Raw genomic sequence first — 26,975 nt, 5'->3', positions numbered from 1 at the left:
CTGCACAATCCCATAACAAAAATCACGAAAAAGCAGTGTGAAGGAGACATACTGGATGTTCTGACAGGACACGTGCCTATGACTGTCTAAATCATTGGTGTCAAACCCAAGGCTTGGCGCCAGATACGGCTCGACAAGAAAAATTGTGCATTGTCTTCACGTGTCAATACTAAAATTGCCAATGGTCTTTACTTTTAAAAACTACAAATATTGCTAGCAATTCTTATTACCATGCAGCTTTTTAAAATATTTGAACAGTTTTTACTAGTGTCTGATTTCAAAGCTCATCATTCATCAGTTTGTTGTGTTATATAATATATGCGTTAACAGTCATAATGGTCCTCCGATGGAAACTATGAGTACAATGCAGCCCGTGACAAAAATAAGTTTGACACCCGTCGTCTAAAGTAAACCAAACCAAACCAAACTTGAACATGAATTGCCCTCCCTCCCCCTTTCTTGTCGGTATCGCTTTTGGGGTTGATTGGGAAATCCAAACACTGTGACGGGATATAGATCACTTGGAAGCGGATATAAATAGACGTTATTATGGAATACCGATACTACCTGGAATCACTCAAAATGATTGAGACTTTTGTGAGGGACCGATGGCCTTTGGCGAGTCTGTTGGCATGCGGTGGAGCACGTGGTCTGGTCTCCGCCGCCTTTCATCCGTCCGAGACAGAATGTTATTCGATGCGGCAAAGAGGCACCAAATGAAATGGTCACGCCGTCACACCACAATGTTTCCGTTCAAATGTTTACTACCTCGAAGCCAGCCGCAGCCTGTATGAGAAGTTAGATTTCATTGCTTCAAAGACAATGTGACAGTACGAAAGCAAGCTGCAACATGGGAAGACCAATGTCATCATTCTCCTCTCTGTCAGAGGAAAATAAACAACCGCAGCGGGGGAGGGAGAGTCAGATCGATGGTTGCCACGGCAACACGGCTTGTGAATAGAAACGCAAACACCCGCCGTCCGACGCGGAGCTAAATCAATAGGGATCTTGCACGGGAGCACTGGGATTAGAGCGCAAAGTTTGGGGATCAGCCGAGAGTTACGACCTGTTGCGGCCCGCACAGACAACAAATGGGAGCCCTATCGAACGATTTAATTTACTGTATGACTGTCATAATAATACCCTGGAAACTCAAAACAGCTCTTTTCAACCATCAAACCACCACTCCAACAGAATCCTCAGAGGTAGAGTGCATTAACTTTATGACCTTCTTTACCGCTAAGGGTGACAACATCTGCTACCAGCTCCTCTCCTCTTCTGGCCCTTCCACTTCACCTCCACCCCCCTTCCTTCCACCCGGGACAGTCCAGCCTCTCCGCTGCTTCTACCCCATCTTGCAGTCGGAGGTAGAGGACATCATCAAAAAGATGAAACCCTCCACATGTGCCCTGGACCCTTTCCCCACAGCCCTCATTAAACAACAAACCTCAGCCATTTGTCCCCTAATAACCAATGTCATCAACCTCTCACTCCAGTCTGGCTCTGTACCCACTGCATTGAAGACAGCCATCATTACCCCCCTGCTCAAAAAACCCTCACTTGACCCGGACAACCTTGCCAATTAAGGACCGATATCAAACCTCCTCTCCAAGGTTCTGGAAAAAGTGGTAGCTGCCCAACTTCATACTCATCTCACCCGCAATAAAATCGCTGAGAAATTTCAATCCGGTTTTCGGTCTGGCCACAGCACTGAAACAGGCCTTGTTAGGGTCACCAACGACCTTCTCATGGCTGCCAATGCAGGCTCCCCGTCACTCCTCATTCTGTTGAATCTTTTTGCAGCATTTGACGCTGTCCACCACAATATCCTCCTGAATCAACTTCACTCCAATGGATTCTCTGGCACCACTCTAACTTCAATCCCACCTCTCGAACCGAACCGAGTACATTTCCCTGGGAGGGAAAAAATCCAATACACACACTGTCACCTCCGGTGTCCCCCAGGGATCTGTACTCGGTCCTACCCTCTTCACTCGCTACATGCTACCCCTCGGCAATATAATCAGGATGTTCAGCATCTCATATCATTGTTATGCAGACGACACCCAGCTATACCTCAAACTCGACCCCCCGCCCTCCACAACCCAGCCTCCTCCATCTCCCTCATCCATCCTCTTCCTGTGTCTGGAGGAGATAAAGGCGTGGAATCTAAGCTTTCTGCAAGTCAACAGTGACAAAACCCAAGCCATGTTAATTGGCACTCCCCATCAGATCCATATCTGCCCAATAATAAGCATCTCATTCGCCGGTCACACTATGCCCCTCTCAGCCACTGTCACCAACCTGGGTGTGAAACTGGACCCTCAACTCAACCTAGAGTCACACATAAAACACATCTGCAAAACCTCCTTCTTCCACCTCAGGAATATTTCTAAACTCCGCCCCACACTTACTCTGACGGATGCTGAGAAACCTTTCCACGCCTTTCTCTCTTCCAGGCTAGACTACTGTAACGCACTCATCATCGGGATCCCTAGCAAGAGACTCCAGAGGCTACAGTACATTCAAAACAGCGCTGCTAGGATCCTGAGGAGGGTGCGTAAAAACGACCATATCACACCCATCCTCCGTTCTCTGCACTGGCTCCCTATCAAATTCCGAACTGATGACAAGATCGCCCTCCTCATTCACCAGTGTGTCCTCAGACATGCTCCCCATACCTCAAAGAACTCCTTGTCCCAAAACCTGCCACCCGAAGCCTCCGCTCATCCAACCCACACCTTCTCGACGTCCGGAGTTGCGCACCATGGGCAACTGGGCCTTCTGCCATGCAGCCCCCACACTGTGGAACACCCTCCCCGACCACCTAAGAGCACCCCAATCCACTGACTCTTTCAAAACCAGACTTAAAACTCACCTCTTTACCCTAGCATTTCCGTAATCCTGTTCTCACATCCTGGTTGTCGTCCAGTTGTTTTATACTTGCCTTTGCTTTGTTTTCTTGTTTTTACTTGCCATGTAGCACTTGGAGATTCCTCCGAATGTAAAGTGCATTACAAATATAATTTATTATTATTATTATTATCATTATTATCATTATTCTTATTCTTCTTATTATTATTATTACCGTAATTTTCGGACCATAAGTCGCTCCGGAGTTTAAGTCGCACCAGCCATAAAATGCACAAGAAAGTGAAAAAAAACATATAAGTCGCACCGGAGTATAAGCACTTTTGGGGCAAATTTATTTGTCAAAATCCAACACCAAAAACAAACATGAACCAGAAACAACAGGCTAAACGATACGGTATGCTAACGTGACATATACACAAATGAGGAGCTGAGAACAGGCCTGACGTAACGTTCAGAGTTATTCAAGTAAGTCTTACATAAATAACACGTTTATCAAACCATCTGTGTCACTCCAATTCATTAAATCCATCAATCTTGCTTTATGTAAACAATGCCGCGTATGCGCCGCATATGCTGACGTCGGACCCGTTGTAAGTTGCATTTCTAATTATTCCACAGACCCATATAACGATATATAAAGTATATTTCAAATAACTATCATATGACAACAATATTATCGAACCATCTGTGTCACTACAAATCATTAAATCCTTCAATCAAATTCCTCATTCTTTATGTCAACAACGCCGCGCGTGCACTGCAGAGATCTAGTATATAACTATATTGTAGCATTAACAAAGTACCAGGAAAGACGTGGGTTTGGTAAACGGCTCTTTATTTAACAAAACAAGAGTTCAATGAGCCAACAACTACTGAACTTCCAGCCACGGAGGTGGAAGAGAGCTCCTTAAATAGGACCGGGCGTGCATAAAAGCCATGTCCGAGCCCCATCCACCGTCCCTGGACAGCCACCCGGCCGAGCGCCGGCCCCCGACTTCCATCCAAGGAGGTGGAAGAGAGCTCCATAGAATAGGAGCGTGCATGCGTAAAAGCCATGTCCGAGCCCCATCCACCGTCCCCGGACAGCCACCCGGCTGAGCGCCGGCCCCCAACTTCCATCCACGGAGGTGAAAGAGAGCTCCCATTGAGAAGGACCGGGCGTGCGTAAAAGCCATAATAGTTTTCAAACCTTCTGTGTCACTCCAAATCATTAAATCCTTCAAACTCTTCGCCCTCCGTGTCACTTACAAACAAAGCCGCTAATGATGCCGGTAGTACGTGGGGCTCTTCGTCATCTTCATCCTGTGATCGAATCCTTTGCCCTTTATGTAAACAACCGCCGCGCGGCACGGGTGACGTCACTTGGAGTTCAAATGACAATAATCCCTTCCTACATCGTGGTTCGTTTATCGCGGTTTCACTACATCGCAGATTTTTGAATTTTGAAAATTTGTGAAAAAAATCACATATAAGTCGCTCCTGAGTATAAGTCGCCCCGCCACCCAAACTAAAACAAAAAACGCAACTTATAGTCAGAAAATTACGATAATAACTACAAACAAAATGGGATTGATGAACTATCAAAAGTATTGCATCATGCCATATTCTAGTAAATTTGTTGGTGTAAAAAGAATGTTCAACATGGGTCACATTTTAAGAATTGTTTTGGTCACAATTAAAAGAGTTACATGATCAGCTTTTTTTTTGTAATCTGAGTCTCCAACAACTTTGCCTGTTTTGAGGAACGGTCCAATCTCTTGAAAATGAAAAGTGCTTTTGTTACCATGGCAACCAAGGGTGGAGCTTTGCGTCAAGGACAGCAGTGAATTCAAGAGTGTGGGCAAAAAGAAAGCCAACAACTTCAACTCTAAATACTATGTTCACTCGTAGAGTCATGATTTCATACACTTGTCAATCATTCTGCAAACCCAACAAACCTGAAATGCACCTCACTAACAGTGTAATAAGGCCATGGCCTCAAAGTGTTCATGAATTTTCACAAAGGCTAGCCTCCAGGTCACAGGCAGGGAAGCTGTGCGTGGGGGTTTGATTATATAAATGAGTCTCTGAACCAACGAAGCGCCACAGTGCCGCAAACAGTTTACGCCACGGACAAAACTTCACTTAACGGGTGAACAAACATTTAAATATGAACAATCATGAATGTATTCCATAGGCGGCTCGGTGGAGCACTGGTTAGCACGTCCGCCTCACAGTTAGGAAGGTGCGGGTTCGATTCCACCTCCGGCCTTCCCTGTGTGGAGTTTGCAAGTTCTCCCCGAGCCCGCGTGGGTTTCCTCCGGGCACTCCGGTTTCCACGCACCCTAACGCTAACCCTGCTGCCTGATGACCGCTGGGATAGGCTCCCGCATGCCCACGACCCCCGTGGGGACAAAGCGGTACAGGAAATGGATGGATGGATGTATTCCAAACTTCATGAGAGGGTTATTGGTATTGTTACTTGGGGCATGTTTAACACGCACCCAGCACAAATTCCTTGCCGTGTTCTTAAACATGCTTGGCCAACAAAGATCATTTAGATTTTTCCCAACTTTTTGATATTAAAGTGCCCATACGTCAACCATACGTAAGCTACCTTGCTGAGTTTTATACTCAAATTCTGGACTCTCCTTTGAATTAAGACTTTTTTACTTTTGAGAGTCACTCCTGGATGTGTTTTATACAGTAGATCTAATTCCCCACAGATTGTTGCATGTGAACTTCCTCTCCCTATTTTCCCCTTTCGACCTAAATTGCGCTTGAAAACTTGAGAAGAGAAAGTGGTATACACACTGAGCGGGGAGGGACGCTAATCCCGTTAGCCTGCGAATCGGCGTCAACGCGCTGCCCAGACAGGCGATGTGCGGCCTCAGCACGGCTAACAACGTCTGCCTGCCGGGGAGGGGTCCGCCGATCCATTACCCATTATCATCCCGGGGCTCTCGGGGATTAATGTGGATCAAGAGAGGGAGCACCAGAGAAAGGAAAAGAATAGCGCCTCAGCCTCATATCCCATTGGCTTTCCGCCAGGCTATCCCACTCGCCACGCAGTTCTTAGGCCGACAGAAAAGCCCAGCCACGCCGTGCTATCCTCTGTGACGGTAATTGAAAAGTAGATGAAGTAACTTAATGTGTTTGCTGACAGGGAAAAAGACTCCAGCAGACATAATCTCACTGAGCCTCACAGAGTCTAATCGGGATTTCCGAGAGGGGGATACAGCATGTCGTCAAAAGTGGCGATCAATCAATTGATTGATTCAATCAATTAGAGGTGATGCCATTAGTTGTTCCTCAGGAGCTGTATCAACAGCACAAACAGAAGAAGAGAAAGTCAAACGCGAATTGAACGTGAAACTGAATCAGTATCAGACTGGTAACGTCATTCTGCGTCATTCAGGTCATGGTAATTTACAATAGTTGAATGGAGGCAACGGGACTCTTCTCGGTTGTTGAAAATGTTGCGCCTCTGTGGGTCTGTCCCCAGGAGGAGAATTGTTTCACAAAGTACAACGGGAAAGAACAATGCTCCGTTGTTGAGCTTCGTTGGTCACCAAGGCAAAAATTCAACCCCTAAAAGTTTGGAAGACAATTCAGAAGTCCAGGTCACTAAAAAGAAGAATCCAGCTAGCAGCCTAATTCAACCTTTGTGGCTCAAACTGAAAATAAATGGGAACTCCGGCATAGTTTTTAGAGTCACTTTGGCCATTTCCATGTATATATTTTCTGTGGACTTTTATTTGACCAAAATTTGGGATTTTGCTCAGTCCTGGTGGGAGGCTCGATGACTTGCCCTAAGGCCAACTACGTACTACATGAAGACAATCGGGTTTCATCTCTTCCCGGCTGAGCATTTTACAACTTTCCCTCCTTCATTCCTTTTTGGAAACACTCGGCATTTTTGGACACTAAACCATAAGTGTCATCTTGTCTTGGCGTTTGTGTGATAATGTGAGAGATCTGCCACGGTGGTCTGGAGTCTAGACCGATGTTGCAACAGAATCTTTAAATTAGTGGTGTTCTGTGTTGAGATCATCAGCAAACCACACAGAAAACAAAACCAGTTGAATTCCTAATTGCATTATCTTTATTTGTGAGCTCTGCCAGAGATAAAAAAAACAATTATTTTAAAATTGGAAGGATCATTGTGTGTGCCAGGTTGAAGACAGTTATTTAATAAATCAACGGTAGATGCAATCCTCTAATCTGCAATCTAATCTATTTCTTTTTATGACTGAATATTCCTTCTGTACTTGATGTTAGGTCTCCTCCCACATCTCCTCTTCTTCAGCGCATCCGACGGCAAAGATGAGTCACAGTTGGTGGAGGATGTCGTTATGAAGCCATCGGCCCCGCTAATGAAGCGTCTCTGCTGTTGCTGCTGCCCGCCAATGCCAGGTCTTGCTTGGCTTTAATCGGTTGGTCCGACTATCCCCAGTTCGCTTTTAATTACAATGTACTAAGTGCTGGCGTCACCGTGGCCGGGGAGGAAATCGAGCCATGTTCAAACCGCAGTAGCTTGCCACTGAAAATCAAATTTGGCGTAACAGACGGGCCGCAGCGCAGCCAGGGGCAAGCAAGTTGAATTGTGTTTAGCGGGCTAATTTAGCCACACTGTACATTTGGAAGCAGGAAGAAGACAGCGAGCAGTTCTGTTGCTGCAAAGTCATGTGGAGTAGAGATGAAGAGAGAGGGGAAAATAATAATTATAATAATAACAATAATTACCAGTCTGCTTTCATAACAATAAAATATTTACTGCAGAGGAATGAAATTTAGATTTGGACAATTTGTGCAAGACAACGCAATGGTTGACAACAAATATATACCGTAGTTTCCAGACTATAAGTCGTAGCGTTTTTCATAGTATGATGCGACTTGACGGCCCAGACAGGCGATGTGAGTTAATGATCATTAACACATTACTTACTTGCTGGTATAGTTGATCACTTCACGTAATTTTCAATTTAAACCGCACGAGGGCGCACTAGGCCTGTGGAATAATTGGAACAGCAACTGACAATGAGTCTGACCTCAGTGCCGCATGTACCTCCGGAGTCAGTAGCGGCGCTGTTTATAAGTAACACAGAGCACAAAGATTTCGATGGATTTAATGATTTGGAGTGACACAGATGGTTCGATAAAATTGTTATTTATGTTATAGTTATTTGAATAACTGTTAATGTTATGTCAGGCACGTTCTCAGCTCGTTTGTGTTTATGTAACATTAGCATACCATATCGTTTAGCCTGTTGTTGCCGGTTCATGTCTGTTCTTGGTGTTGGATTTTGTCAAATAAAGTTCTTCCAAAAATGCCACTTTTACTCCGGTGCGGCTTATATACCGTAAATTTCGGGCTATAAGCAGCACCGGACTATAAGCCGCACCAGCTAGAATTCGCAATTTTTTTTTAATACTTATTATATAAGCCGCACCGGACTATAAGCCGCACGTGCGCACAAGTTATGTACAAAGAAAGACAGTACACAGAAAGCCTTTTTAAAGTTTTAATCACAATAACATTTCGTTGTAAACACGGAAGTAAGAGCACTAGCTGGGCTAAAGTTTTAATAGCATTAACATTTTGTTGTAAACACGGAAGTAACAGCAGTAGCTGGGCTAAAGTTTGAATAACATTAACATTTTGTTGTAAACATGTTGTAACAGCACTGACTAGGCGGGTAAAAAAAAAAAACATACCAGTCAACAAAGTCTCTGAGAGCTGTCTTTGTCTTCCTCCTGTCCACTGAAACCAGCAGAATCTTCCTCCTCAGTGTCCCATTGGAATGTGCATGTAAAGTCCCCGCATGATTGCATAAGGTTTTAATGTTTAATTCCCATTTGTAAGAGAATATACACATAGATGATTGTCAGGAAAGACATGATTATTTAGGAACGCATAACTTTTATTAACTTAACAGCACAACAGTGGTCCACAGCCTTTTTATGAGTGTATAAGTCAGGGGTTGGCAACCCGCGGCTCCAGAGCCACATGCGGCTCTTTAGCACGCCCCTAGCGGCTCCCTGGAATTTTTGCAAAAATGCGTGAAAATGGAAAAATATGTTGTTTTGGTTTTTTTTTTGTTTTTTTTTTAAATATGGTTTTTATATGGTAATCATGACACAACCATTCTCATGCTGTAAAAATGTATGTAGTTGTAAATATATTAAAAATACCGAATTTAAGAATGACATCAAATAGCAAAATTGTGTCATGGTCTACGACACAGAACATGCGAGTTGTAAACAGGTGTGTGAGTGATTGGCCATAGATTCAAATGGCAAAAAGAAAAAGATTGCTGATGAGAACAGAGGCTTTAAGAAAGAATGGACTGAACTATTTGCTTTCATTGCCAATTCTGAATCATTGCCTGCGTTTGATTTGCAATGAGAAGTTGTCAAATAAGAAGAAGAGGAATTTGGAGCGACATTTTCAGATAAAGCATGATAAATTTGCTGCCGATCACCCAGTTGCAACTGAGAGGAAACGTGCAATTGCAGTGCTGGTGGAGAAATTTGAGGACTGAAAAAACATTTCCAAAAAGTGGATTGCATCTCCAAACTCTACTACTGCTGCAAGTTTTGTTGCAGCCCGGGAGATAATAAAGCGCGGAAAACCATTCACCGATGGCGAGTACATGAAGGGATTCATTCATTAAAATATCAGAGTGTCTATTTTTGGACTTAAAAAATAAAACCAAAATCATTCAGAAAACTAAAGACATGCCTCTCCGCACAAACAATATCATCAATCACAGATCAAGGACATCAATTCCGATATCGAACAGACAGTTTTTCTATGCAGGTACGTGAACTCTAATGGGTCGCAAGAAGAAATGATCTAATTGATACCACTATTATTATTAGTATTTTTAATTATTTTATTAGTAAGCATACAGCTTATGTATTGACAGTCTGTGTTGCCTTATAAAAGGCTTTTAGATTTTTGCGGCTCCAGACAGGTATGGTTTTTATTTTATTTGGGCCAATATGACTATGAACATTTTGGGTTCCCGACCCCTGGTATAAGTGGTCATGAGAAAAACCACAGAAAAAAACCTATATAAACCTCACCGGACTATAAGCCGCAGGGTTCAAAATTTGAGAAAAAAGTAGCGGCTAATCGTGCAAAATTTACGGTATGTTGGGTTTGTTTTTTCTTTATCATGCATTTTATGGCTGATGCGATTTATACTCCGGAGCGACTTATAGTCCGGAAAATATGACATTTGCCTACAATTCAAAATATTGTCATAAATATGACAGAGATGGTAAAGAAAGTGCTTGTTTCCATGTAAATACAAAATGCTGGCACATGAAAAGAATACAGACATGATATTTTGCCCAAAATTGCATCTGAACAGAAATTCTTGCAGATAGATTTAAAAATAAAATCTGGCGTCACAGGCGGGCCAGAGCGCGGCCACAGGCTGGAAAGCAGGTCGAGTTGTGCTTAGCGTGCTAAGTTGGAAACGAGAAGATGGCGAGCGGTCCCCCTGCTCTCGTCAAGTGGCCACGGAGCGGAGATGAAGTGGGAGGTGAAGGTGGAACCGTGTCGCTTATTAAAGATGAATATTTTACATGCGACACACTCTCAGACTCATCATTCGCATGGCGCTCTGCACTCAGTGTGAGCGAGTGTTTCCGAGATGTGCTTGCTCACCTCAAAGCACTGCTCCCCACAGCCACGTAATGCCACTGCCACCTGTGGGTAGCTCGCTGTACTTTTTCCAGCAAAAAGCTGCTTTGAGTCTCAAAAACGTCACATTTTGCATGAGGGTGGTTGAATTTGCCATTCAAATGACAAGTTATTTTTATAAGCGGAATTGTTTCCCATGTCAGTGTCACGTTTTGCTCAAAAAACGTAAAATTAGGCCAGCAAATGCTATGTTTGAATGGTTGAACCTCAAATTAGTTAACCAATTGTTTTGGATCAACTATAGTTGAACGCATGCTTGCAATGGCTGCCATTAAGAGTGGAGATTACTAAACACATAGACAAATTTTTTGCTGTTGGATATTTGGCCTTGTTTGAAACAGGACTTCATTAAGATTTAGCAAGTGTCCTCACACCTTGCACATCAAAGCTTTCCCATTTTCAAAATGTGAGAGGCAATAGAAGAGCCCATTTATAGCTTCCTGGCCTTTTGGAACAATTTCGAAAGATTAACTGAAATCAGGGCCTAATGGTGGCAAGAGTTGCAACTTCCCCAATGTCGGCAGGTTGAAAAGCAAATCAAACAGATTGCTCGTCAGTGGCAATAACGGGTCACTGGCACTGAATGATAAGAGAATAAATCATCTTAATGGACATATAAACAGACAACAGGGACATTTATAAGAACACAAATTAGAACGAAAAGGGGAAAACACTTCAGTAGTTGTCTTTTCTACCACAGTTGAAATGATCTGAGAAGGCAGGAAGAAGTCAGTCCTTCCCCCTTAGTTCTCTAGAACTGTGCTCTTGAATCATGTTAATCCTCAAATAGTTTATGCCTGGGAAGGGACCAATCCCGAACGAACAAGAACAAAAAACAAAAATTCTCGATATCTTCTACATGGAGTACATTTTACACAGGCTCTCCTCCCTTAATGAGGCATGATGACGCCCGATTTTTGTTATTCCATGTGTGGTCAAAGTGTGACGCGTCATAAAAACACAAACATGTTATCCAAATTGAATTACACCCCCCCCCCCCCCCCAAAACTGCTCATGAATTGAACTGCAAGTGGCTCCACTACGTCAAGTTTATGAGCCTCGGTAGCTTTATTCAGTTGGCATTCATTTACGCCAGCATAAAAATAGGAAATTAAAGCCGTACGTCACATAGGGGTAGAAATGCGGCTCAGGGCAAACTGCACAAGGCATTAGAAGCATGCTTTCCATGCGGGCGCACGACGGGCATAATTTAGATGTCTTCTTTCAAACAAGAGCTGGGCAAATGTTTCATGAAGAGGAGTGCCGTGAAAAGCTTTTAGTCCACATTAGCCCCATCAATCCCATCCGCAACGGACAACGGGTCACCACTTGTCTTTTTATTTTATTTGTTTGTTGTTGTTTTTAATTCATTACCACCTACGCTGTGGCAAATTGTTTTGTTGGGGTATTTTTCTTTTTGCAAATGGAAGAAAAATCTCACTCTGTCATCCGATTACATAGCTCAATAGAAAATTAGAAACAGAGAAGGCTCAATGTAAGCCGAAAGTATTTTTTGAACTTGATTTACTTTTTACAAGCAATTCAGGCTTTTGAGATATTTTTATTTTTTGTTTATAAGTTTGGTCTCTAAAACTGCGCAATACGGATTTGACTCAATTTTATAGTCATTGTTGAAAATCAGGCACCTGCCTCTTCTGAAGGCCCGACCGCTTAAAAGCTGATAGCCAAAAATTGTGGCAATTCTTCGACTCACTTTGAATGGCTTTCAAAGTAAGCGAACCAAGTGTAACTGATGTATCACAGCACACGACATTTCACTGATAAAAGTTGCGGTAAAACACACATGCCAGCACAAAGCGAGAGAGCCGAAAAGCAAAGATTTAAATGCCGGCGTGGAGCAAAGGATAGCAAATCTCCGGGGCAGCTGGAATCAAACGCAAAGAGACAATTTTGCGTGTTAACTAGCGCAAGCATTTCAGCTACAAGCCTCAATTATTCATGCGGCTGCTGATTGTCACACATCCATAATGGATCACATGGCCTTGTATTATTCAGGTGCTTGCCGACTCCGCGCTGCGACCGACGCTGCGTCACGGCGGCTTTCATGCTGACTTAAGTCTTGAAAGCATGCTCGCTCAGCGGTGTTAGCGCTAGCAGCGCCACCTTCTGCTCCAAGTGGGATGTACATGCTGAACTTTTTTTCAGGCTCACCAAAGACCTCGCTGGAGTGCGTATCGTTCTCAAAACGACAGTACAGTTGACTAAACTCCACGTCTTCATGAAGGTCAATCACCTACCACTGCAACAATAAAGCGGACTTTGACTTTGACTTTGAAGTTAGAACTAAATGTAAACATTGACAGGTGGTTCCACAGAGAGGGAGGGGAACAGCCACTGGTGCTCATTTCATTAAACATCGATCAACAAAATAAAGTAGCCAGAAACACACTGTCAGCACACAGGCCAGGAGACTTTGCACCTATCTGATCAGCTGAACACCCTGAACCGGTCACCAGCATATGGCAGGGCACACGTAGACAAATAATCACTCAAACCTGCCAACAATTTGGAACGGTCAATCAGCGTACTATGCACATTTTTGTAATGTGGGAGGGAACAGGAGCAAACCAGTTTGACTCTCCAACATGAAAGTGGTTGAACACTGATTGAAAAATTAAATTTGACCAGGCACTTCTTTGAGGTTCTGATGTTGTGCATTGAGTTGTGTGGATTGATGCATCCACCAATGGAATATCTTGATCTCTCCACTTCGGTATCCTTGAAATGTTTGGACCACAAAGGTCTCTCAGAGTAATCAAGAATTTGCGAAACTGTTTGGCCACACCCATTACCTTGTTTGGTAGTACCGCCACAACCGATGTGATGTATTAGATAAAAATACGTAAAAGAAAACTGAGAAAACTGAACAGAGTAAAAAATCGCCCCCAACAGATCATAAAAGTATCTTAGCAGCACCTTGAGGAATAGGTTACACTTTTCTACAGTCTTGGAGACTCCAAGTACACAATAAAATGAATATAAAAGCAAAATAAATTGAGTTTCCATGATACGTCTGAATCAATCAATCAATCAATCAATCAATCAATCAATCAATCAATCAATCAATCAATCAATCAATCAATCAATCAAACAAATCAATCAAACAAATCAATCAAACAAATCAATCAATGATTTTCTAGCTAACAGGGACTCTGGAACCTATTTTCCACAGCAACACAAAGTTCTTTTTTCCCCTTATAGAGGACCTTTTTACATTACAACCCGTACTGTTTAAAAGTCGACAACTCAATGTTTTGAAACCAAATATTGGCCAATCCCCTTCGGGGACCGTACTTTGCTCCCAAAGGCCGAGTCAAAACATTCACCGGCACTGTTTGATATTTTTAGTAGCGCTAAACAACGAGCAAAGATGGCCCTGAAGGAAATATTGGCCTGTCTCTGCTTGGTTGCGGGTAAGGTTACCACCAGAAGGAGAGGAAGCCCGTTGATGGTGACACAATTATTTGATTTCATCTTGTTTTTGCGGCAGTGTTGCCCTGTTCACATGAAGATGACGTTCAAACAAAGAACTGCAGCTCCCATTTGCTGGAGGAGCTATCAGATCATCTTGAGGTACTTCTGTCTAGCAAGTCAAATATGTGAACTGTACAGGAACTGTAACAGTTCAGGAACTTTTCTTGTACCATTTGCACAGCTAGCTGACTTCTCCGGACATAGTCTTACTTCAACTAACACAGAAATAGATGCGCTGCGGACACACAAAATTATTGAACAGAAGATATAGACCCCTCCGTGAGTCGTCACCTTATCGTGGTGGAGGGGTTTGCGTGCCCCTATGATCCTAGGAGCCATGTTGTCTGGGGCTTCATGCCCCTGGTTGGGTCACCCATGGCAGAAGGGTCCTAGGTGATGGGCCAGACAAAGCACGGCTCAGAAGACCCCTTATGATGAATACAATATATGGATGTTGTTTTCCCTCGCCCGGACGCGGGTCTCTGGAGCCAGGCCTGGAGGTGGGGCTCGAAGGCGAGCGCCTGGTGGCCGGGCCTTCACTCATGGGGTCCGGTCGGGCATAGCCCGAAAAGAAAACGTGGGTCCCCCTTCCAATGGGCTCACCACCTATAGGAGGGGCCAAAGGGGTCGGGTGCATAGTGAGCTGGGCGGCGGCCAAAGGCGGGGACCTTGGCGGTCCGATCCCCGGCTGCAGAGGCTGGCTCTAGGGACATGGAATGTCACCTCTCTGGCTGGAAAGGAGCTCGAGCTGGTGTGTGAGGCAGAAAGGTTCCGACTAGACATAGTCGGACTTGCCTCCACACATAGTTTGGGCTCTGGTACAAGCCCTCTCGAGAGGGGCTGGACTCTCTTCCACTCTGGAGTTGCCCACGGTGAGAGGCGTCGAGCAGGTGTTGGCATACTTATTGCCCCCTGGCTGGGCGCCTGCACATTGGGGTTCACCCCGGTGAGCGAGAGGGTAGCCTCCCTCCGCCTTCGGGTGGGGGGACGGGTCCTGACTGTTGTTTGTGTCTATGCACCGAACGGCAGCTCAGAGTACCCACCCTTCTTAGAGTCCCTGGAGGAAGTGCTGGAGAGCGCTCCTTCTGGGGACTCCATCGTTCTACTGGGTGACTTCAATGCTCACGTGGGCAATGACAGTGAGACCTGAAAGGGCGTGATTGGGAGGAACGGCCCCCCCGATCTAACCCGAGCGGTGTTCTACTATTGGAATTCTGTGCTCGACACGGATTTTCTATAATGAACACCATGTTCAAGCATAAGGGTGTTCATGTGTGCACTTGGCACCAGGACACCCTAGGCCGTAGTTTGTTGATCGACCTTGTAGTCGTGTCATCGGATTTGCCGCCACATGTTTTGGACACTCGGGTGAAGAGAGGGGCGGAGCTGTCAACTGATCACCACGTGGTGGTGGGTTGGCTCCGATGGTGGGGGAAGATGCCGGTCCGACCTGGCAACGCTCTGTGAGGGTCTGCTGGGAACGTCTGGCAGAATCCCCTGTCAGGAGGAGCTTCAACTCCCACCTCCGGCAGAGCTTTTCCCACGTCCCGGGGGAGGCGGGGGACATTGAGTCCGAGTGGACCTTGGTCCGCGCCTCCATTGTTGAGGCAGCCGACCGGAGCTGTGGCCGTAAGGTTGTTGGTGCCTGTCGTGGCGGCAATCCCCGAACCCGCTGGTGGACACCGGCGGTAAGGGATGCCGTCAAGCTGAAGAAGGAGTCCTATAGGGCCGTTTTGGCCCGCGGGACTCCGGAGGCAGCTGACAAGTACCGGATGGCCAAGCGGAATGCGGCTTCGGCAGTTGCTGAGCCAAAAACTCGGGCGTGGGAGGAGTTTGGCGAGGCCATGGAGAATGACTTCCGGACGGCTTCGAGGAAATTCTGGTCTCAGGAGGGGAAGCAGTGCACGGTCAACACTGTTTACAGTGGAGATGGTGTGCTGCTGACCTCGACTCGGGATGTCGTGAGTCAGTGGGGGGAATACTTCGAAGACCTCCTCAATTCCACCGACACGCCTTCCATTGTGGAAGCAGGGCCTGAGGACTCTGAGGCGGACTCTCCAATCTCGGAGGTCGAAGTCACTGAGGTAGTTAAAAAACTCCTCGGTGGCAAGACCCCGGGGGTGGATGAGATCCGCCGGGAGTTCTTAAAGGCTCTGGATGTTGTGGGGCTGGAGAGGAGAATCCGTCGGGAGCTCGAACCTCGGATTCAGGAGGAGCAGTGTGGCTTTCGTCCTGGCCGTGGAACAGTGGACCAGCTCTACACCCTCGGCAGAATCCTCGAGGGTGCATGGGAGTTCGCCCAACCAGTCCACATGTGTTTTGTGGACTTGGAGAAGGCGTTCGACCGTGTCCCTCGGGAGGTTCTCTGGAGGGTGCTTCGGGAGTACGGGGTGCCGAGTCAACTGATAAGGGCGGTTCGGTCCCTGTATCACCGATGCCAGAGTTTGGTCCGCATTTCCGGCAGTAAGTCGGATTCGTTCCCAGTGAGGGTTGGACTTCGCCAAGGCTGCCCTTTGTCACCGATTCTGTTCATTATTTTTATGGACAGAATTTCTAGGCACAGCCGAGGCATTGAGGGGGTCCGGTTTGGGGACCTCAGCATCGCGTCACTGCTTTTTGCAGATGACGTGGTGCTGTTGGCTTCTTCAGTCCATGATCTCCAGCTCTCACTGGAGCGGTTCGCAGCCGAGTGTGAAGCGGTCGGGATGAGGGTCAGCACCTCCAAATCCGAGTCCATGGTCCTCGGTCGGAAAAGGGTGGAATGCCCTCTCCGGATCGGGGATGAGATCCTGCCCCAAGTGGAGGAGTTCAAGTATCTTGGGGTCTTGTTCACGAGTGAGGGCAGGATGGAGCGCGAGATCGACAGGCGGATCGGTGCAGCGTCGGCAGTAATGCGGACTCTGTACCGGTCCGTCGTGGTGAAGAGAGAGCTGAGCCAAATGGCAAAGCTCTCGATTTACCGGTCGATCTACGCTCCTACCCTCACCTATGATCACGAGCTATGGGTCGTGACCGAAAGAATGAGATCCAGGATACAAGCGGCTGAAATGAGTTTCCTCCGCAGGGTGTCCGGGCTCTCCCTTAGAGATAGGGTGAGAAGCTCGGTCATCCGGGAGAGACTCGGAGTAGAGCCGCTGCTCCTCCACGTTGAGAGGAGCCAGATGAGGTGGCTTGGGCATCTCATCAGGATGCCTCCTGGACGCCTTCCTGGGGAGGTGTTCCGGGCATGTCCCACCGGTAGGAGACCCCGGGGTCGACCCAGGACGCGCTGGAGAGACTATGTCTCTCGGCTGGCCTGGGAACGCCTTGGGATCCCCCGGGATGAGCTGGAGGAAGTGGCTGGGGACAGGGAGGTCTGGGAGTCCCTCCTAAAGCTGCTGCCGCCGCGACCCGACCCTGGATAAGCGGAAGAAGATGAAGTTATGAAGAAGATATAGATCAGGCTGATTCAGCAGGCCGAATCAAATCAAGTACAGAAAGTAATGGAAACATGTCATAGCAAAGAAGTTGTCAGAAAGCAAGCCGATGTTGAGGTGACATTCTGGCTTGAAAGGAGGCGTCAGGTCACTGTGCAGGGTGTACGCAACCTCTTGCCTAGTCGGCTGGCATAGACTCCAGTTTAGCCTTGTGAAATGCCAAGGACCAAAGAAAATGGATGGATAGATGTTTGCACTGTCGGAAAATGTAGCCCCTTGGTAATTTTCCTTGAAAATTTCAAACATGAACAAGGAGATATGAGAGAGATGTTGCAGAATATTTCTACAGTCTTGTCTTTAGATTAGATTCTAATTTATTGACATTGAGAACATCACAAGTGCTTTTGATAGTGTTATATGACCACATAATTCCATTTAGACAACAGTTTCGTGTGTAAATGAGCCACAACCCATGAAACTGGACTCAAATTTAAAGACAGTCAAAACGCGTTTTGACTATTATACACCAGGTGGCAGCAGAGTGCAACACAATGTCCAGGTGGACCCCACAGCAGAGGGCGACCCTGCTGCTCTACATGAGGAATTTGACTGAGATGCTCCACACGCACCATCTGAGAGGTAAGAGAAACAACTTTGTGGAACATGGGAGTCACTGATGGGGTAGAGGTACACTTGACTGTCTTGTGTGCCAACACCATGAGTTCGATTTCCGCATATGACCGTGTGTGTGTGTGTGTGTGTGTGTGTGTGTGTGTGTGTGTGTGTGTGTGTGTGTGTGTGTGTGTGTGTGTGTGTGTGTGTGTGTGTGTGTGTGTGTGTGTGTGTGTGTGTGTGTGTGTGTGTGTGTGTGTGTGTGAGAGAGAGAGAGAGAGAGAGAGAGAGAGAGAGAGAGACCCAAAAAATAAAAATAAATAAAAAACCTCTTGGAACATCTGGAGACCGTTTACCACATGAGATCCATCCACAAAGTCCAATTGGCTCAATTATTTAGTCAACAGGAGTGCACTAACACATTACGGTGAGGAATGTGCCAAGTGAGAAGCGTTTCAATCGTTAGAGCAGTAATTAAGTGACAGTTATTGTCAAAACACTACCATCCCCATTGATAAAAACTCTCCAAAAGATTTTTTGGACAAGCCCGCCTTACTGAAAGCACCCTTTACATTCAGAGTGCCAAGGAGTCGAGCCCGTGAACTGCCCGCAGCCCGAGGTTCCCAAAAATGGAGGCTTGGCGTGCACCACCGTGGCGAGCAGGCGCTTCTGCAAAGCTCTGTGCAATCATGTAAGTAAGTGAAGCAGGAGGCCAACCGGACCGAGTTGACAAATGATGTTCTTGTGGCCACCTTCAGGGTTACGACTTTGCCTTCCTGAGAAAAAGCAGAGTGTTTGACGAGTGCAGCGCAGCGACGGGTTACAAGTGGAGAAGTCAGTATGTTGGAGGAAATACGCTGGCAGTGTGCAATAGTAAGTGTGAAAATGGAGCGACTTTTGAGGGTGCTTTCACCATTGAGATTCCAATTCTGATAGTCCGCTATTATGCAACACATTTTGGTTGCCTCTAGAAGCAACTCTACAAGTGGCGGGGGCCAAGACAGCGTACTTCCCCAAGGACGAGCCCTGCCTGACCACCAAGGGTCAAGAAAACAAGAGCGACATCCTTTTACAATTTGAAGAGGAGCTCAAGAACCACGGCGGTGTCGACGGAGCCGTAGAGTCCCCCTGCTTGCTGTGTGGATGAACATGAAAACGATCAGAGCGTCCGCAAAGTATACAACGCTTCAGTGCTTTGGTTTGTTTTATCCTTTGATCTATTTGTTCCAAACACTACTTTCCAAATGCACTTTGAAAATAAAAGTTCACATTGTGGAATTTGGCCTCGAGATAGAAAAAAAAAAAAACTTCAAAATTTCATCTAACGATCCATTCATTACGCAAACGGCTTTCCGGGCATGACAGAGCCCATTCCAGCAGTTTTCAAAATGAGAAAATAAAAATCCATGCAGGAATTTCCCACTAGAGGACAGCATGGCACCACTTACAACACTGACTGTGAGGCTGCCACACTGGGAAACAAAATCATTCATTCTATTCCTCCTCGCCTTTGCACAGGTTTAAAGAAGTCACGCTATTTGCTACACCAAAGACCTCAACTTCACTCAATGTGAGGAGAATGGAGGATTTAAAGATCAGCTGTCCACTATTTGCCACACTCAAGATCTCAACTTCACTCAACGTGAGGAGAATGGAGAATTCAAAGAATAGCTGTATTTTTCTAGGATAGTGAAAACATTTATGAAGGTAAATCAATTGTTGTTCTGTTTTTTTAAAGTAACCCTCTAATGTGTGTGTCAAACGGGGTCCACAAATACCAATATTTTGACGCCATGCAGGCTAAGAAAACAAAAAAAAGGCATACTTAGTAACTGGTTACTGCATTGCACACTGTGTCACAGAGTCTGCGGCGAGGTCCGACTATGAATCAACGATTTGAAATTGGAACTATTGAACTGGTATAATTTACAATTGACGGCAAGACCATTTTCAGATTTTAAAAAGAGAGGGTAAACACTTCACACATCTGAACAGGATAAACATTGATGATCATCGTTTCAAGGCATCTGATACTCATGCTTTTGCTGATTGAGGAACATCTCAAAAGCTCAACATCAAACCGATTAATAGAATGGATGCATGCTAAGAATTGCCAATAAAGCGGCATGCTAAAGCAGGCTTGAATGACGTTTTTTTTTAATGGGTAGTGTCAAGTAGCATGGTGGTACAAGATGGTGTAAAATTGGGTATCGAATTTGGCCCTGGCACAATGGCTATCCCAAAACATGTAGTAGATCTAAAATTTCACCAGGAGATGGTGTTAAAGCTTGACATAGGGGTGACCTGATGGAAACTAACAAATCCATCCATCCATTTTCTGAACGCTTTGTCCCCACGGGCGTCACGGGCGTGCTGGAGCCTATCCCAGCCGTCATCGGGCAGCAGGCAGGGGACACCCTGAACTGGTTGCCAGCCAATCGCAGGGCACACAGAGACGAACAACCATCCGCACTCGCACTCACACCTAGGGGTAATTTGGAGTGCTCAATCGGCCTACCGAGCATGTTTTTGGGATGTGGGAGGAAACCGGAGTGCCCGGAGAAAACCCACGCGGGCTCGGGGAGAACATGCAAACTCCACACAGGGAGGGCCGGAGGTGGAATCGAACCCGCACCCTCCTAACTGTGAGACGGACGTGCTACCCAGTGCACCGCCGAGCCGCCCACTAACAAATCTAATCAATTAAATTGTTCGCAATACGAAGGACACGACCTGTTCAAACATGTTCAACATTCCACAATTTTGGAATATGAGTTTGCTATGCCATAATTATAGATGTAACAGCTTGAGCTATATCATTATTATGGTTAAGTATGATTATGTGTGAAGGTTGATCTTTATTAGACAAGATATGTTTTTAATGTTGCAATGTTTTATCCAACCTGTATTTAACATTGTTGTTCCATCGATACATGAATGTATTAAATTGCGGGGAGACAAAAGAGGTTGTTAGCTACACTATTGGACTCGACCAGATATTCACCTAGATATTCCTATGACCTGGTGCAGAGATTCTGACCTTTCACCTAGATATTCCTATGACCTGGTGCAGGGATTCTGATCTTTCACCTAGATATTCCTATGACCTGGTGCTGGGATTCTGAGCTTTAGGCAATAGCCCTGTTGCTGCCCAGAGTAGAGAATGCTGTTTAGACGAAGATGGATTTTTCATTCTTTTTGAGATTGGACAAAAATCTACTACGATTAATTTCCAGAGTCTTCGAATTGAACTTTGTCAAATTTTAAGCTTCGAATTGGACTTTGTCAAATTTTAAGCTTCGAGGAAGGCAGAGGAGACAGCCGCTTCAGGCAGAAAGAGGAAGACGCCAATGTTACGGCGTTGGCTAATCTCCTCATGGCCAGACCTTTCCTCTTTTTTAAACAGAATTCGGATTTTGGAACAAAGGATGGCCGATCTCGACTTGTTCAACCAAATAGGATTTTAGACCTTTTGTCTTCTCTTTTGTTCTGAGATGGGTCAGTGGAATTCATTGTTGTAGTTTCGACTTGTGATTCTTTTTGTTTTGTTGTGTTTATTCATTAAATTTCTTCTTAATCCTGAATTCGGTTATCGATTATTTCGTATTAACTATGTTGAGCATGGTTTTATATGCAGTAATTAGAACTTTAATTTTTCTTTATTTCCCTATCATAGTCATTCTTTCAATGCGTTCAATTCTTTTTAAAGTGAAGACAGCTTTAATCCTTAACATCAAGAATTGTCAGATCTGGTTTGAAGTAGTTATCTTGAGCTCAGCTAGGGCGAGTGCGCTCTGGTAAATCAACAAATTCCTTCGGTCTTACCAAAGACAGATAAATTTATCAGAGCGATAAGTATTTCAAATTAATATGAAGGGAAGGAGTCGCTGGTAAAAAGGGCGCGGTCATCTTGATTCCGGGCCTCAAGTGGTTACTCGGCACCGGTTTCAGAGTGAACCAGTTTAAAGGGATTGGTGTCCTAAAAAGTATAAATTCTGTCCGAATTGATTACCGTATTTTCCGGACCAAAAGGTGCACTGGTTTATAAGGCGCACCTTCAATGAACGGCCCATTTTAAAACTTTGTACCGGATTATAAGGGTCATAAAGTAGAAGCTATATTGCAACAAACTGCGGTTGACTAGGGTTGCGATAGGCATCCACTAGCCAATAACCAATGGGCCCTCTGTAAACAATCGCGTTTCTCAAACTATCCTATAAAATGATCAGCACTGACTAAAGTTCGATCTAACACCTTGGTACTGCTTACCTATGTTTCCCGTCCATATCGATCCGTAAATTTACTCGAAACATTAACAGAGCAGCCGATTTTGACATGAAATAGCCTCGTGCGTATAGCAGCTATCACTATAGCATTAGCCACCCGCAAACTCCCATGAGCCTCAGCAAAGTGTAAACAATCGCGTTTCTCAAACGAGGGCTTAAAAAATGATCGGAATTGACCAAAGTTCGATCTAACACCTTGGTACTGCTTAACTATGTTTCCCTTCCATATCGATCCGTAAATTTACTCGAAACATTAACAGAGCAGCCGATTTTGACAGGTACAACAGCTATTCAGTGACGCCCCCTGACCACGGTTGCCGTAATGCTGGTAAGCAATGCGACCTTGTAATTTACTAGTTGTACTAAAACGTAATGAAAATTTTGGCAGAGCACTGTGTACAACCAGTATGGATAAATAAATTCATAAATTGATCCATATATAAAGGCACACCGAACTATAAGGCGCACTGTCAGCTTTTGAGAAAATTTTCGTTTTTAGGTGCGCCTTATAGTCTGGAAATTACGGTACTTAGAGGCGGTTAGACTCGGACGAATCCTTCCCCGCCGAACTGGAAACTCTCGTCTCCTTATGAGGGGTGCGTTACAGCAGCGGGGTCGAAGGGGAGTTTAACCTTTTAAACGGAGGGTCGGATCAATTGCGGTCGATAAGTGCGGCTTTGACAGTAGGAACCCAAAGATGAATATTTGACATCACATATGATCTCATGATGCTAAAAGCTTGTAACTTTTGGTTTGCAATTATGCCAGAACATTCAAAGTCCACCTACATTTTAATGTTCTCCCTTGCACCGCCCACGACGACAATGTGCCGCATCTAAGGCTGCTCTCCACCCTCGCAGCTGTCCACCTTCTATGAGGAACACATTCAAAAGACGAAATGACGACAAGTGCAAAAATAACCCCACAGTGGTTTTAAAATCGAGCCTCGGTGTGCTAGCTCAACACTGAGGGTGGGCATGGCATGAGCACATACATTCTGGAGGTGTTGGACTTCCATCTTGAGAGTCTCCAGTAGGAGCTCGAGATCTCCTTCCTGGTGCATCTCTAGTTCCTTCCTCATCCTTGCCAAGCAAAAAAGTGGAGATCAAAGAAAAGGACAGAACAACAAAACATCAAGATGACACACGAACACTCAATTATTTTTAACTGTGCTGTATGTATTTCCAAGCAAATGTCTGAATTTACTTTAGAGGAAGATGATGGTACTTAATCTTACTTGAGTTACATGTGATTTAAAATCAAGGATGATGATGCGGTTCAATGAGGAGCATTTTAATCTTGTCATGTTATACGGCTCGGAAGCAAAGCAAAAGGTGAACATGAAAACATAAGCCGCCCCTTTGTAACACTACAGTCACGTGTGACTGTATTGTTTTGTCGTCGTCATTGTTATATTTTCTACATTTCAAACCCCAGCAGACGTTTGAAGGTTCAATAGCTAATTACACACCTTCTATTCGACTGGAAAGTAAGAAAACACTTGAGGCAAAATTACATTTTTGCAAAGGGCAGCGCTTGTGTTGACTTTTATAGGCCATAAAACATTTCTTTTGCAAGGGTCCTGTTGTGTTGTGCGCCAGATTGCCATTTTTCATCTATCATTTGCGTACAGCAGCGGTGTCCTGTGTAAGCGGGACGAAAAGGCCTCACACACACATGGGCAAGCTCTAAATCCTCCCGTCTTGTACCTTGTACGCTTTTGTGAGGGGTGGAACAACATTTCTTGAACGACTCCAACACTCATTCAAATCGAAGCGCATTCAATTTGGAGCGGTCGATCCGCGCGGAGTTAAATATGCCTCTTAAAGAGACAGCGCGGCAGGGCCTGGGGCGGGATTGATGACTCCTGATCATAAGAATGAGGTGAGGCGGGGGAGGGGGGCGCTTTTAATGAGGCTGACGGATGAACAGGACACACCAAGCACATGCATGATTTAGCGTCAGTTCAGCACTGGATGGGACAAAAGCCAATAGCGTGAAGACAACACAATTCAAACAGCCTGCTTCAAACCATTATTGAGAGGCGCGTTAACATGAACAATATTGATTGCATCCTGTCCAAAAAGTATTGCTCTCACACAAAGTGAGTGCTGTATAGAAAAAAATACGTACATGTTAAGGCATTTTTTTTGTGGGTCATGGTCATGATACTAGCAATAACAATGCAGCGTCCCTCCTTCCTGGAAGGCCATTGATTTCCCGTCCTTAATGAAACAAAAAAGACGGCACACCAAGAGATCGCGGCAGGGGCATTCGTTCAGCCACCAGCCGAGTCCACGTGACAGGTCACCAAAGGTGTTCTCCATTTAGGACCAAAGAAAGATTGCCTCAGATGCCAGAAGGCAAAAGAGGGGTGTAGCGTGTCCCTATACAGCTTCCACGTTACGCAATAATTCCTCACGTGTTGCCTGCTGCGAAGCATCCTCACTAAAAGCCCCAACCCGTATGCCTCCTCATTCAGTCGGCGTCAAAAAACCGACTGCCTCAACAGTGTGGCCTCGGCGTTTGGAATAAACGGATGACAAGTTAATTATGCCAAAATGGGCTTTCTCGGGATTGCTCAAGAAGGAGCGGCAAGGCCAGCAGGGCGCCGGCGGCGGTAGCAAAATCATCTCGAGAAAGCCGGATTTGCAGCTGCGGCTGTTAAGCGTATTTAACGGTAAAGGAGCCACAGAGGCCACTGGCGAGATGTCCGCCGGGCGATTAGCAGGAAGTGAGCTTTCTGACAAGGATGGTTTTCACAGCCAATCAAACATGACGGCAAGCTCCACATGGACCGGGACGCCTCCAAACGGCTTCTGACGTGCGGCTGTCATATGTGGCTTTTTGTTTTTGCTCGGTCGTACACCTTTTCTGTGCCAATTACTACATTTGCACATAACATTTGATTGCATATAATTATGTTTCTTTCAAACATGCGTTTAGGTACACCCAAAAACTTATTTTCCTTTATGTGGTGGTAATGTTTAAACCGACACTATTTGCTTGTCCAGGTGTTTTGTGTGTCAACGTTTTCATAAATAACTCACATGACGATGGCATCATCCGTGAAGGCTTTCTGACCAACAGCCTGGTTGTGGGCCCGCAGAGCCACTGTCATTTCTTTGGCCTCACTCAGTCGCAGCTCCGAGTCTAAAGGTCGATTTGAGATGAGGGATCGGATTCATGTCGGATCTGACATGCGACGCACCAGTAGCTGACCTGCAAGCGTGCTTTTGAGGGCCTGCGCTTCAAGCTTGAGATTCCTCCTCTGTGACAGTAAGTCGCTCATGTGGCAGCTAGCCTGGCTCATGTCCTCCATTTCTGGGTTGGTCAGGACAAAAACAGGACAACCAGAGGAACATGTTGAAATGTGGGTTGGGAACACTTTAAATGCTTCTCAGACAGTTCAACGTTTCTTTAATGCCACTTTTTATGTGTGAGTACAGTAATCCCTCGCCACTTAGCAATTCATATATTGCGGCCTCGGCGCATCGCAGGTTTTTATGAAAACAAATATTGCGGATATATTCGGTGCTTCACGGCTTTTTGCGGCATCACTTGGAGCGCAGGACTTTTTCTGTCCATATGTCTTTACAGCACACTATTGGCAAGACCAATGGAAACATGTTGATCCTTACTGCTGATTGACTTGGAATTAAAAGAGCAGTTCTAAGCACGCTTTATCTCAGCCTCCCGCAGTCACGCTACGTATCCACTCTTCCACTTCGTTCCGTCGGCAGAATCGGCCGCATCTCTGATTTGCACTTCCTTTTGACACAAACGAGACAGGACAAGGAGGGCTGGAATGACGGCAGAGCAGGACGACAAGGCAAGCTGACGAGTCGGTCAGCGAGCGTGCGCCGTCGAAGCACTTTAAAATGTTTAAAGAGTGTTTAAAAATACAATAAAGTGTTTAAAAATAAAATTACTATATAAAAGTCTTGTGCGGATGCCGTTGCGCTGGGCCGCGGGAGTGTGTCAGCTGGCCAGCACGGCAACAACAGAGCAGGAGCCGTGACACGTTTACACTTTAAATGTTTAAAAAGTGATTAAAAATACAATAAAATGTTTAAAATTAAGAAAAGTCATGTGCGGATGCACTCGCCCAACTCACAGCCGATGTGAAAAAACTTGTCATTCCGGGAGGCACGACAAAGCAACCCCAACCGCTGGACATCGGAGTGAACCGGCCGTTCAAAGTAAAGCTGCGAGCGACGTGGGAGCGATGGATGACTGATGGAGAGCACAGTTTCACTAAGAGTGGAAGGCAGCGGCGGGCGAGTTACGCCACAATTTGCGAATGGATTGTGGATGCTTGGGCTAACATGTCTGCTGGCACTGTTGTGCGAGCTTTCGTAAAAGCCGGCATCATAGCCGAGGAGTCACATGCCACATGATGACCAATACCGTTAATAAAAATGTGAATACCAAACTCAGTTTTGCTCCCGCTTCATTTTTAAATGCGCACATTTGTATGCTTGTGTGTGTGTGTGTGTGTGTGTGTGTGTGTGTGTGTGTGCGTGCGTGCGTGCGTGCGTGCGTGCGTGCGTGCGTGCGTGCGTGTGTGTGTGTTGTTGATAAATGAAAATGTAA

At 45.5% G+C, this 26,975-nt stretch overlaps 2 protein-coding genes across 7 annotated transcripts in view; one reads left to right on the top strand and one right to left on the bottom strand.

Moving 5' to 3' along the window:
* Positions 1-26,975, bottom strand: part of LOC147050483 (coiled-coil domain-containing protein 172-like) — a 44,551-nt gene that overhangs the window by 12,631 nt on the left and 4,945 nt on the right. For 3 of the 5 annotated variants that reach the window (XM_085921807.1, XM_085921804.1, XM_085921808.1), the window contains 4 exons: positions 25,602-25,703; positions 25,430-25,532; positions 23,374-23,461; positions 23,168-23,250 (listed from right to left, as the gene is read on the bottom strand). In XM_085921807.1, coding sequence (XP_085777933.1) covers positions 23,215-23,250; positions 23,374-23,461; positions 25,430-25,532; positions 25,602-25,703 — 329 coding nt within the window. In that variant the 3' untranslated portion in view covers positions 23,168-23,214. Of the gene's footprint in view, positions 1-6,964; positions 7,530-17,278; positions 17,462-23,167; positions 23,251-23,373; positions 23,462-25,429; positions 25,533-25,601; positions 25,704-26,975 lie in introns of those variants that run through there. The other 2 variants (XM_085921805.1, XM_085921806.1) reach the window with 2 other exon arrangements.
* LOC147050484 (uncharacterized) lies at positions 13,888-21,671 on the top strand. Of its 2 annotated transcripts, XR_015067374.1 has the most exons (7): positions 13,888-14,004; positions 14,082-14,164; positions 18,012-18,120; positions 18,672-18,784; positions 18,852-18,966; positions 19,065-19,291; positions 19,612-21,671. XR_015067374.1 is itself a non-coding variant. In XM_085921809.1 (6 exons), exons 1-6 carry the CDS (start codon positions 13,962-13,964, stop codon positions 19,238-19,240), a joined length of 639 nt encoding a protein of 212 aa, XP_085777935.1. In that variant the 5' UTR covers positions 13,888-13,961; the 3' UTR covers positions 19,241-19,575. The 2 variants fall into 2 exon arrangements, 1 of the variants encoding a protein (XP_085777935.1); XM_085921809.1 differs by lacking the exon at positions 19,612-21,671 and having other exon boundaries at positions 19,065-19,575.

Source organism: Syngnathus leptorhynchus, chromosome 10, assembly GCF_054491065.1.
Source record: "Syngnathus leptorhynchus isolate UIUO chromosome 10, UIUO_Slep, whole genome shotgun sequence".
NCBI classification, from domain to species: Eukaryota; Metazoa; Chordata; class Actinopteri; order Syngnathiformes; family Syngnathidae; genus Syngnathus; species Syngnathus leptorhynchus.
Note: the sequence above shows the minus strand (reverse complement) of the source record. Positions and strands in the feature narration are given on the sequence as shown.